Source organism: Delphinus delphis, chromosome 5 (assembly GCF_949987515.2).
Source record: "Delphinus delphis chromosome 5, mDelDel1.2, whole genome shotgun sequence".
NCBI classification, from domain to species: Eukaryota; Metazoa; Chordata; class Mammalia; order Artiodactyla; family Delphinidae; genus Delphinus; species Delphinus delphis.
In genome coordinates, this window is record NC_082687.1 from 16,624,122 (window position 1) to 16,638,210 (window position 14,089).

The window sequence follows — 14,089 nt, forward strand, 5'->3', positions numbered from 1 at the left end:
TTAAGCAGTGTCTCTGTGTGTGTGTATAATCACATTTCATTGAGTTCTCACAATGACATTTTTGTTATATTTTTATATATATTATTATTCATATTTTAGAGATTTAGAAGGAAAACTACATAGGCTTAGAATGGCAAAGTAACTTGCCCAAGGTCACACAACTAATATGTAATGGAGCAAAAAAATTGCAGTGTGGTTCCAAAGCGTGAATTCCTTACCACTAAACTACGAATAAATCTAAGAATGCTTTGTTTATTTTATAAAGTTCTTGAAATTTTACCATGAATGAGTGTGACTTCAATATATATAAAACTCACTAATAATAGTACAAACTATTATACAATTAGACTTGAAGATATCAGATGCTCTTCCAAAGGATACTGAATCACTGTTTAAGCATTAAATAAATGTTTCCAACTCCAACCTCACAGCTTTTTTCACACAGTTTTGTCCATTTATATTTTAATGATTCAATCTTTTCCTCCAATCTTTCTTGACATCTATCTTTTTATTTTTGAAATCCATAATTTAAAAATTGGAAAAGTTGGGGTTCCCTGGTGGCACAGTGGATGAGAGTCTGCCTGCCGATGCAGGGGACACGGGTTCGTGCCCCGGTCTGGGAAGATCCCACATGCCGCGGAATGGCTGGGTCCGTGAGCCATGGCCACTGAACCTGCGCGTCCGGAGCCTGTGCTCCGCAACAGGAGAGGCCACAACAGTGAGAGGCCCACATACCGCAAAAAAAAAAAAAAAAAAAATTGGAAAAGTTTTTCTAGAAAATAAGAAAAGTGATCACTCAGATTTCTGGATACAGTAACCATAATTCAAACAATTAATTTGTGTTTGCGGGAGAAAAACACATTTAATTGTGTGCAAGTCTTCCTAAATCTTTGTTTATCCTCAAATTTTAGCTCATTCAAGGTCACCACTACATATTTCTAGCTGCAGTAATTTCCAAGTGTCTGTTATAATGCCCACAAATCCGGTAGTTTAATAAATGTTAAAGACTAGCAATGAAAAGAGAAAAGGTGAAATTTTCGCATCAGAAATACTGGAACAATCCACCCATAAGAGAAAATCATTAATAATAACGTAATGGCAGGCCTCAAAAAAAAATCACAAAAGGCTATATATTATTTCTGCCTCTTATGTCCTTATTATTAATCTCTGTAGCATGTTTTTGAAACTACAACTTTCTACTAAAGATCTACTTAATATCTACTTAAGAAGAGTACATTATTTTTTGGTATATTCTAATCTAGAGGAAAACCAAGTTTATATATTACAACTTTAAAATATAACTTCTGAAATTCTAACAATTTTCATAAATTTATATAGACAAATGAACAGAAACGACAGCTCTATAACTTAGTTTGCAACCAGAATTTAAATAACATTTTGAAATATATAGTTCCAAGTTATTTCAAGGTGGCAGACCTATCAAAGAACTAAAACTTCTAATTTAGGTTTGCTCAGGATAACTACAAGGCGAATTTTCATACCACATGATTTTTAACCATTTGTTTTAATGAATATGGGAAATGAATGAATAAAGATTTTCTGTCAATAAAGAACCAAAGTACTGGCGCCACCTACTGACATTTTACTCAGTTTTTCTGACTGATCAGAAGCTACTACAGCAACTTCCTGTTTTTTATTACCAAATCAAAGAAACTTCAATAGAAATAAGTTAAATGTTTTTGTGTATTAAAGACATCATTAATGTTAAGGAGGATACTAACAAGAATTTTCATTGCCAAAGGCAAGACATATTCCTGTGGAAAATATTCACTTTGAATAAAAGTTAATAGTTGTGTTTCTTAACATAAGTTATCGGTAGAGTAAAATGCCAAAATGCATTCAAAAGATATATTGAAACAATACTGTGTATAGAACAGAATTAAATAGATTTCAAGGATATGATAAGTAAAAAACACAATCATTCATATTATATTCATATTATTATATATCATATTTTGTTGTACCATCAGAAAATGCTTACATCCAAAGACATTAGAGCACTTACTTGCCTAATTATTTTATTACTTTAAAACTTATCCTTCGAAGGCACTATTATGAAAGGAAAAACCTAAGCATTCTCTAAATTACAATTTTAAAATAAAATGGCTCATTTTTCAGATCTGTAATCATTCATTCAAAAAAGATTATTAAACATTATGTACCTCACTCTATTAACTATAGGAATACAAAAGAAAAAAAAAGTAGAATTAAAGATTCTTGTCCTCTAAGAATAATGGTTTAACTGGGGACATAAGATAAAAACATTTTTTTATAAAAAAGATTCCATATACAAGAAATAATGTTATTCAGCCCTGAACCAAGATGGCAGAGTAGAAGGACATGCTCTCGCTCCCTCTTGCGAGAACACTAGAATCACAACTAGCTGCTGGACAATCATCAATAGGAAGACACTGGAGCTCACCAAAAAACACACCCCACATCCAAAGACAAAGGAGAAACCACAATGAGATGGTAGGAGGGGCGCAATCACAGTAAAATCAAATCCCATAAATGCTGGGTGGGTGACTCACAGACTGCAGTACACTTATACCACAGAAGTCCACCCACTGGAGTGAAGGTTCTGAGCCCCACATCAGGCTTCCCAACCTGGGGGTCTGGCAAGAGGAGGAGGAATTCCTAGAGAATCAGACTTTGAAGGCTAGTGGGATTTGACTGCAGGACTTCGACAGGACTGGGGGAAACAGAGACTCCACACTTGGAGGGCACACACAAAGCAGTGTACTCATCGGGACCCAGGGGAAAGAGCAGTGACCCCAGAGGAGACTGAAACAGACCTACCTGCTAGTGTTGGAGGGTCTCCTGCAGAGGCAGGGGGGTGGGAGGGCTGTGGCTCACCATGGGGACAAGGACACTGGCAGCAGAAGTTCTGGGAAGTACTCCTTGGCGTGAGCCCTCCCAGAGTCTGCCATTAGCCCCACCAAAGAGCCCAGGTAGGCTCCAGTGTTGGGTTGCCTCAGGCCAAACAACCAACAGGGAGGGTACCCAGCCCCACCCATCAGCAGTCAAACGGATTAAAGTTTTACTGAGCTCTGCCCACCAGAGAAACAGTCAGCTCTACCCACCACCAGTCCCTCCTATCAGGAAACTTGCACAAGCCTCTTAGATAGCCTCATCCACCAGAGGGCAGACAGCAGAAGCAAGAAGAACTACAATCCTGCAGCCTGTGGAACAAAAACCACATTCACAGAAAGATAGACAGGATGAAAAGGCAGAGGGCTATGTACCAGATGAAGGAACAAGTTAAACCCAAGAAAAACAACTAAATGAAGTGGAGATATGCAACCTTCCAGAAAAAGAGTTCAGAATAACGATAGTGAAGATGATCCAGGACCTCAGAAAAAGAATGGAGGCAAAGATCGAGAAGATGCAAGAAATGTTTAACAAAGACCTAGAAGAATTAAAGGACAAACAAACAGAGATGAACAGTACAATAACTGAAATGAAAAATACACTAGAAGCAATCAATAGCAGAATAACTAAGGCAGAAGAACAGATAAGTGACCTGGAAGACAGAATGGTGAAATTCAGTGCTGAGGAACAGAATAAAGAAAAAAGAATGAAAAGAAATGAAGACAGCCTAAGAGACCTCTGGGACAACATTAAACGCAGCAACGTTTGCATTATATGGGCCCCAGAAGGAGGAGAGAGAGAGAAAGGACCCAAGAAAATATTTTAAGAGATTATAGTCAAACAATTCCCTAACATGGGAAACGAAATAGCCACCCAAGTCCAGGAAGCGCAAAGAGTCCAATACAGGATATACCCAAGGAGAAACACGCTGACACACATAGTAATCAAATTGACAAAAATTAAAGACAAAGAAAAATTATCAAAAACAGCAAGGGAAAAATGAAAAATAACATACAAGGGAACTCCCATCAGGTTAACAGCTGATTTCTCAGCAGAAACTCTACCAGCCAGAAGAGAGTGGCAGGACATATTTAAAGTGATGAAAGGGAAGAACCTACAACCAAGGTTACTCTAACCAGCAAAGATCTCATTCAGATTTGATGGAGAAATTATAACCTTCACAGATAAGCAAAAGCTAAGAAAATTCAGCACCACCCAACCAGCTTTACAACAAATGCTAAAGGAACTTCTCTAGGCAGGAAACACAAGAAAAGGAAAAGACGTACAAAAACAAACCCAAAACAATTGAGAAAATGGTAATAGGAACATACCTATTGATAATTACCTTAAACGTGAATGGATTAAATGCTCCAACCAAAAGACAGAGGCTTGCTGAATGGATACAAAAACAATACCCATATCTATACTGTCTACAAGAGACCCACTTCAGACCTAGGGACACATACAGACTGAAAGAGAGGGGATGGAAAAAGATATCTCATGCAAATGGAACTCAAAAGAAAGCTGGAGTACCAATACTCATATCAGATAGAAGAGACTTTAAAATAAAGAATGTTACAAGACACAAGGAACGACACTATATAACAATCATGAGATCAATCCAAGAAGAAGATATAACAATTAGAAATATATATGCAAACAACATATGAGCACCTCAGTACATAAGGCACCTGCTAACAGTTATAAAAGAGGAAATCGACAGTAACTCAATAATAGTGGGGGACGTTAAAACGTCACTTACAACAATGGACAGATCATCTGAACAGAAAATTAATAAGGAAACACACGCTTTAAATGAAACAATAGACTAGATAGATTTAACTGATATTTATAGAACATTCTAACCAAAAACAGCAAATTCCACTTTCTTCTCAAGTGTGCATGGAATATTTTCCAGGATAGATCACATCTTGGGTCACAAATCAAGCCTCAGTAAATTTAAGAAAATTGAAATCATATCAAGTATTTTTTCTGACCACAACACTATGAGATTAGAAATTACAGGGGAAAAAACGTAAAAAACACAAACACATGGAGGCTAAACAATACACTACTAAATAACCAAGAGATCACTGAAGAAATCAAAGAGGAAATCAAAAAATACCTAGAGACAAATGACAATGCAAACATGACAATCTAAAACCTATGGGATACAGCAAAAGCAGTTCTAAGAGGGAAGCTTATAGCAATACAAGCGTACTTCAAGAAAGAAGAAAAATCTCAAATAAACAATCTAACCTTACACCTAAAGGAACTAGAGAAAGAAGAACAAACAAAACCCAAAGTTAGCAGAAGGAAAGAAATCATAAAGATCAGAGCAGAAATAAATAAAATGGAAACAAAGAAAATAGCAAAGATCAATAAAACTAAAAGCTGGTTCTTTGAGAAGATAAACAAAATTGATAAACCATTAGCCAGACTCATCAAGAAAAAGAGGGAGAGGACTCAAATCAATAAAATTAGAATGAAAAAAAAAGAAGTTACAACAGACACCGCAGAAATACAATGCATCCTAAGAGACTACTACAAGTAACTCTATGCCAATAAAATGGACAACCTGGAAGAAATGGACAAACTCTTATAAAGGTATAACCCTCCAAGACTGAACTAGGAAGAAATAGAAAATATGAACAGACCAATCACAAGTAATGAAATTGAAACTGTGATTAAAAATCTTCCAACCAACAAAAGTCCAGGACCAGATGGCCTCACAGATGAATTCTATCAAACATTTAGAGAAGAGCTAACATCCTTCTCAAACTCTTCCAAAAAATTGCAGAGGAAGGAACACTCCCAAACTCATTCTATAAGGCCACCATCACCCTTATACCAAAACCAGACAAAGATACTACAAAAAAAGAAAATTACAGACCAATATCACTGATGAATATTGATGCAAAAATCCTCAACAAAATACTAGCAAACAGAGTCCAACAACACATTAAAAGGGTCATACACCATGATCAAGTGCAATTTATTCCAGGGATGCAAGGATTCTACAATATACGCAAATCAATCAATGTGATACACCATATTAACAAACTGAAGAACAAAAACCATATGATCATCTCAATAGATGCAGAACAAGCTTTGGACAAAACTCAACACCCACTTATGATAAAAACTCTCCAGAAAGTATGCATAGAGGGAATCTACCTCAACATAATAAAGGCCATATATGACAAACCCACAGCAAACATCATTCAAAATGGTGAAAAACTGAAAGCATTTCCTCTAAGATCTGGAACAAGACAAGGATGTCCACTCTCACCACTATCATTCAACATAGTTTTGGAAGTCCTAGCCACAGCAATCAGAGAAGAAAAAGAAATTAAAGGAATACAAATTGGAAAAGGAGAAGTAAAACTGTCACTGTCTGCAGATGACATGATAACATACATAGAGAATCCTAAAGATGCCACCAGAAAACTAATAGAGCTAATCAATGAATTTGGTAAAGTTGCAGGATACAAAATTAATGCACAGAAATCTCTTGCATTCCTATACACTAATGATGAACAATCTGAACAAGAAATTAAGGAAACACTCCCATTTACCACTGCAAGAAAAAGAATAAAATACCTAGGAATAAACCTACCAAAGGAGACAAAAGACCTGTATGAAGAAAACTATAAGACACTGAAGAAAGAAATTAAAGATGATACCAACGGATGGAGAGATATACCATGTTCTTGGATTGGAAGAATCAATATTGTGAAAATGACTATACTACCCAAAGCAATCTACAGATGCAATGCAATCCCTATCAAATTACCAATGGCATTTTTTACAGAACTAGAACAAAAAATCTTAAAATTTGTATGGAGACACAAAAGACCCCAAATAGCCAAAGCAGTCTTGAGGGGAAAAAACGGAGCTGGAGGAATCAATCTTCCTGACTTCAAACTATATTACAAAGCTACAGTAATCTGGCACAAAAAGAGAAATATAGATCAATGGAACAGGATAGAAAGCTCGGAGATAAACCCACGCACCTATGGTCAGCTAATCTATGACAAAGGAGGCAAGGATATACAATGGAGAAAAGACAGTCTCTTCAATAAGTGGTGCTGGGAAAACTGGACAGCTACATGTAAAAGAATGAAATTAGAACACTCCCTAACACCATAAACAAAAATAAACTCAAAATGGATTAGAGACCTAAATGTAAGACCAGACATTATAAAACTCTTAGAGGAAAACATAGGCAAAACACACTTTGACATAAATCACAGCAAAATCTTTTTTGATCCACCTCCTAGAGTAATGGAAATAAAAGCAAAAATAAACAAATGGGACCTAATGAAACTCAAAAGCATTTGCAAAGCAACAGAAACTACAAACAAGACGAAAAGACAACCCTTAGAATGGGAGAAAATATTTGCAAGCAAATCAATGGACAAAGGATTAATCTCCAAAATATATATGCAGCTCAATGTTAAAAACAGAAACAACCCAGTCCAAAAATGGGCAGAAGACCTAAATAGACATTTCTCCATAGAAGACATACAGATGGCCAAGAAGCACATGAAAAGCTGCTCAACATCATTAATTATTATAGAAATGCAAATCAAAACTACAATGAGGTATAACCTCACACCACTTAAAATGGGCATCATCAGAAAGTCTACAACAACAAGTGCTGGAGAAAGTGTGGAGAAAAGGTAACCCTCTTGCACTGTTGGTGGGAATGTAAATTGATACAGCCACTATGGAGAACAGTATGGAAGTTAGTTAAGAAACTAAAAATAGAATTACCATATGACCCAGCAATACCACTGCTGGGCATATACCCAGAGAGAACAGTAATTCAAAAAGACACATGCACCCCAATGTTCATTGCAGCACTATTTACAATAGTCAGATCACGGATGCAACCTAAATGCCTATCAACAGATGAATAAAGAAAATGTGGCACCTATTTACAATGGAATATTACTCAGCCATAAAAAGGAACAAAACTGGTTCATTTGTAGAGACGTGGGTGAATCTAGAGACTGTCATACAGAGTGAAGTAAGTCAGAAAGAGAAAAACAAATATTGTATATTAACGCATATATGTGGAACCTAGAAAAATGGTACAGATGAACTGGTTTGCAGGGCAGAAATTGAGACACAGATGTAGACAACAAACATATGGACACCAATGGGGGAAAGCGGCGGCAGGGGGTGGGTGATTAACTGGGAGATTGGGATTGACATGTATACACAAATACGTGTAAAATGGATAACTAATAAGAACATGCTGCATAAAAAAATAAATCAAGTTCAAAGAAAAATTTATAAACCTCTAGCCAGGCAAACTAAGAAAGAAGAGAAAGGATACAAATTACTGATATCAGAAATGAAGGAGCAGGGGCTTCCCTGGTGGTGCAGTGGTTGAGAGTCCACCTGCCGGTGCAGGGGACACGGGTTCATGCCCCGGTCTGGGAAGATTCCACATGCCGCGGAGCGGCTGGGCCCGTGAGCCATGGCCGCTGAGCCTGTGCGTCCGGAGCCTGTGCTCTGCAACAGGAGAGGCCACAGCAGTCAGAGGCCCACGTACCACAAAAAAAAAAAAAAAAAGAAATGAAGGAGGGGACATCACTACAGTTCCCATATGCATTAAAAGAATAAAGGAATACTATGAACAATTCTATGCCCATAAATTTGATAACCTAGATGAAAAGGACCAATTCCTTAAAAGACTCAATCTCCCAAATTCTCATGAGAAGAAATAGATGATCTGAATAGGCCTATGCCTATTAAAGATATCAAGTCAATAATTCATAACCTTCCAAAACAAAAAGCACCAGACCCAGATGGATTCACTGGTGAATTCTACCACACATTTAAGGGAAAAAATTATACCAATCTCTACAATCTCTTTCAGAAGACATAAGCAGAGGGAATACTTCCTAACTCATTTTATGAGGCCAGCATTACCTTAATACTAAAACCAGACAAACACATTACAAGAAAACCATAAACCAGTACCTCTCATGATTTAAATTAACACTTTTTATCTTGTTTGAGATTTATAATTGTTATTCTATGAAAACAATTGCATTATATTACTCTGTTATTGTATCTTTTTCTAATAGATCTATAAGCAATATTTTTCCTTGCTGATTAACATTCAGGGCAAGACAGAGAAAATTCTTATTGAAATACTCACTGATTTCTCAACTGAGAGTCATTTATCCTTACTCTAAATGATCCACTTTGAAATGTTTATCCTATAATCTTCAAGTTTTTAAGTTTAAATATACTAGAGGAAAAAAATCCCAGGTTTTTGTGCCTACAAGTTCCAAATGATTAAACTGAAACATAGCTACAAAAAATATTTAATGGCATTTAGATTTTTATATTAATAAATATACACTACCTAGAACAATGAAGATAAAAATATTACTATGTACTAACCAGACTTCACCAAGAATATTATTCTTAGTTCTCAAAATCATATTTTAAGGAGAGAAAGATTCAAAAACTAATGAAGATCCCTAGATAACGTCAAAAGAAAATAAGTTATCCTGAAGCTAAATACTGAGAATAGTCAAAGATATTTAGAACATTTATCCTTACTAGAAAAGATTTAAAGGGAGATTTAAAAGAAGTCATAGGAAAAAGGAGAATAAATAGACAACAAGCAGCTAAAGTTAGGTCAGTTTAAGAAGGAAATTGTAAGAAACAGAGTAGTCCACTACTGAAACAAGAAACCTCAGGGGTATTGAGTTCTTTATCACAAGAGGTGTTCAAGCAGAGACAGCGATCAACTTGAAGGAAATTTTAAACACAGTTCCTCAGTTCCTTCCACAAAATTCAGAGTGACAACGACCTACGAGGAACAGTAGAAGAGTACTCTGTGTGATAATAAGATTCAATGACCTTAAAATCTAGGAAGTAGATGAAACAGTTACTTTTCAACTTACCTTTTTTTCCTCCTGCAATATTATTACTTCATAAAGTCGTGGGAGATTTGAACAATGATTTTGCTGTTGATCTTTCTTGATGTTAATATTTTCATAATGTAGTGCCTTTTTCCTTTAGAAAATTCAGAAAAAAATTATTCTCAATTTCAAATATATAAATGTCTATATAAGTTAAGAGAATATTTTTATACCATTTCCTGCTTAAAAAGTATTCAATAAGATATCTGGGTGTGTTAGGCCAATATATCCTAAACTCTGTCAGATCTATTCATTTATATTGGTTAGATCTGCGTTTTCCAATTCAGAGCATTAAAATATACCTATTCTAATAATGATTCCAAAAAGAAAACAAAATGTGGGATTTATGTCATGAATTTAAATAAAAAGCTACCAAAAATAGTTTCCCATGTAGTTTATTCACCATAAAAGGTCTTTAAATTTTCAAATCACTTGGTATTTCAACTATTAACTAAAATAAGGGGAAAATAGTCAATGCTATTTATATCATAAAACAATCAGGAAAAGGGCATAAAGAAAGATCTTTGAAAATGAAAGGGAAGCTTATTTTCATTGAAATTTACACAAGTAAGAATAATAAACCAAGTAAGCAGTGAATAACAGCCCAAGCTCTGGAGTCAGATAGCCTGATATGAATCCTAACATTGCCACCTACTAGCTATGTGACCTTACACAAATCACTCACCCTCTCTAAACTTCAGATTTGATTCTTCATCTGTGATTGGAAATAGTATTAACCAATTCTCAAGGTTGTAATGATTAAAGTGGATAATATACGTGAAGTATTTACTGCCATACAAAACCCATAGTAAGTATACAATAACTGTTAGCTATTATATTTAAATAGGTTACTTTTTTCTAATTCTTAAAAAGAATTTGAAAAAAAAGTCATATTAAACACTTCCAGTGAACTATACGGAACATAAGAGGTTTAAAAAAAAGGTAATATAAAAACATAAAAACAAATGTTTAAGTTACATAATTGCCTTTTTGTTTGTTTAGACATTACTATGATTTAAACATGCATATAACACCTCAGTTCACTGTCAAATGCTGACTTCATTGATTTTTTTGCACAAAATTCAACAAATGAACATATTTTCAAAACCTAAAATAGTTTTATGGATAAAAAATTTATATTTGGGATATCAAAAGGGTCACATATCATTTAGGTCTGTGTTTTCCCAAAAAGAAACCTATGAGCTCATCTTTCCATTCGAAATACCCAAGTATTTCCATTTTTATACCATATCAAATCCACAATAATTATGACTCAATCAATAAACAAAAAGTAGAAAAAAAAAGGTAGAAAATATCAACTACCAGAAGGAACCAAGACAAGGCCAAATAAAAGATAGTGAAGGCAGCAAAAACAAAGAGCAAATTACGGAAATGATGAAATATCTGATGCAGTTAGGAATGCAATCTATATGCATACATTCCTACTAGCAAAAGTGAAAATACAAACAGAAGGAAAGAAGAAACAATGGAAATAACAAAGATCAAAGAGAAAGAAACATTTAAAAAAAAGGAGAAGAGGGAATTCCCTGGCGGGTCCAGTGGTTAGGACTCCATGCTTTCACTGGTGTGGGTCTGGGTTCAATCCCTGGTGGGGGAACTAAGATCCCACAAGCCGTGCGGTGTGACCAAAAAAATAAAGTCAGACAGACATTTATTTAAAAAAAAAAATAGGAGGAGAATGGGAGTGCGACAGGGCTGGAGAAGTAAAAAGGACTGTCAGGAAAAAACTATCAAGCAAAATCAGAGCAATAGAATTAGACAGAGTGCTGGTCATGCCTGAGGTACTTAGTTAGACGTGTAGTGGAATGGATGGAAAACAATCATCACAGAACCACATACCCTAAAAAGGGTTAATTTTGCTTAATGTTAATTAAATCTCAATAAAACTGACAGGCAAGCAGGCAGACAGATAGGAAAGCAAACCAGCCAAACTGGAAGAAAAAGATAACAGTAAAATACTAACAAAAGCATTATGTCAAGGGGATGAGTAGAGTTAGAGCATTTGACAGACTTTATTTGGAATGACAAAGATTAAATTTAGATCCCATTAAGCTGTATATACATGTTAAACTTCTAGTGTAACTACTAAAAAAATTAAAATACATGGCATATCACCCAAATTAGGAGAGTGAAAAAATGAAAAGGACAATAGAATAGGGTATAAATTCCCCAAAACAAGGGCCATGTTTTATTCTTTTTATTCTTAGTTACTAAGTTTAGTACTAAGACATAGCAAGAATTCAAACAATGTTTGTTCAATGAATAGCAGTAGGGGAGTTTAAGTAAGAGCCTAAGCTACGTCCACTGCTGGTATACAGATGTGTCTGAATCTGTCCAGCAAATTAATTGGATAGGTAATCACTGTGGGCCTTCCTGCTAGAAAACTCATCCTATAAGAGAGAAAGGATCAGGCAGATAAACTGGAACCTGTTAAAAATTAAATCATGAAAAGCAGCAATAGATTCTGAGAACAACATATCTGTCACTCAGTTTTGCTTTCCATGGACTCATGTCTAAGACCTTACTGTAAGAGTAGGAGAAAATAAAGACAGAAAGAATTATTTTACAAGAAATGTATTTCCTAGTTAGACTTCATAAATACTACGTTCAACCTAATGTTATGGCTCTGACTTATACTGAGAATGCCTTCTAAATCCAGCATGTAGTCAAAAGAATGGACACCAGAGCCAGGAACAAGATGCAGAGTCCTGGGTCACCTTCTTTTATATTTTCTCTGATCTTTTCTCTATCTTGTAATTAAAGACAGTATATTTTAGTACTTAGATACATGGGCTGTAGAACCGAAAAGGCCTCAGTCAACGTCAAGCTCTGCCACTTAATAGCTACATAATATTAAATACATTATTTATTCTCTCTGACCCTTTCATTGTTCACTGATAAAATAGGCATAACAATAGTAACTACACAGAGACTTGTGAAGATAAATGAATTAATACATGTAAAACAGGTAGCACAGGATCTGGCAGACAGAAAAGCAATGGTTTTCATATAGGTTACTCTAAAATATCATATTTCTTGAAGTTTTTCATACTGATTTTTCCTTTCATAACAGCATAACCTAGTCTAAATTATTAGAATATTTATAGTCAAAAACTACAGTAAAGATATACTATTTTTTTACTTACTGGGTTATATCATACTGTCCAGGACCAGGCCCTGACTTTACAGGTAACTCTAGTCTTCCCAAAGAGTTGCCAAAATGCATCCCCTTGTATTTCAAAGTTACATTGGAAAAATCCTCACCAAAAAAAAAAAAAGTGAAGACGAGAGACAATTTAAATAAATCATGAAACAATGTTTAACTTTACTTAAGTCTAAAGCAAGGGTAGCCTTAGTCAAGGAGTTTCCACTGGTAAATGCTAGACTCTTCCTTGATACATCTCAAGAGTATCACTCTGTGCCCCATCCCACTCCTGAGTCAACCAGGATTCCCAGAGAAGGGCCTCTAGTTTAGTATATCCTCAACCAATATGAACAGCTTTGCTCTTGGCAGTACACTCAACAATCTAAAATCTTAAGGGCAATGAAAATTAGCTCCTCATCATTTAAAAAGGGGAGAAAGGGCAGAATTGCATGATTTAGGGAATGGGAAAGCCTAACAAAAATGACTTAATTAAGTAGAAATTAATTTTAAGAAATTAAAATTCAAACATTACCAACAGATACTAGATAACTTCTAATCACCTGGTAAGTGCAGAAGATATTCGTGTAAAGTTTTCATAGAGTAAAAAATATATAACAAAAATTAAACACTACCCCCAAATCATTTCATAGTTAATGTTTGAGGTCAGGATCAGTACTTTAATACCAAAGAAGTCATTTGTGACAAAAGAAATCAGCAATAATCTTCCTTCACAGGCATACAATAAGCATGACTCACTAAAGAGTTCACTTTAGAGAAGTTAAAACACCTGCTTTCATTAGAAACTAATAAAAGAATAAAGTATGAAACACGAACAGTAGCATCTCATAGGAATTCTTGTGTTGACCTAATACATTCTAAATTGAGCAATCATTTAAGAAATTTATAAAATCTTACTTTTTTATCTGATGGTAACTCTAGTCTATTTCACTTACTTTTAATTCATATTTGTAAAAATATAGCTTTAAAATAGGCATGGATTATTAAACCAATTAATATATATATTGAATAAAATCCCAGTAACATAAACTGATAGTTTAACTGCATAAAACAGTATATC

General features: G+C 34.9%; 1 protein-coding gene across 1 annotated transcript in view; it reads right to left on the reverse strand.

Moving 5' to 3' along the window:
• Positions 1–14,089, reverse strand: part of STPG2 (sperm tail PG-rich repeat containing 2) — a 262,302-nt gene that overhangs the window by 222,469 nt on the left and 25,744 nt on the right. The window contains 1 exon segment of the mRNA XM_069540667.1: positions 9,828–9,939. Coding sequence (XP_069396768.1) covers positions 9,828–9,939 — 112 coding nt within the window.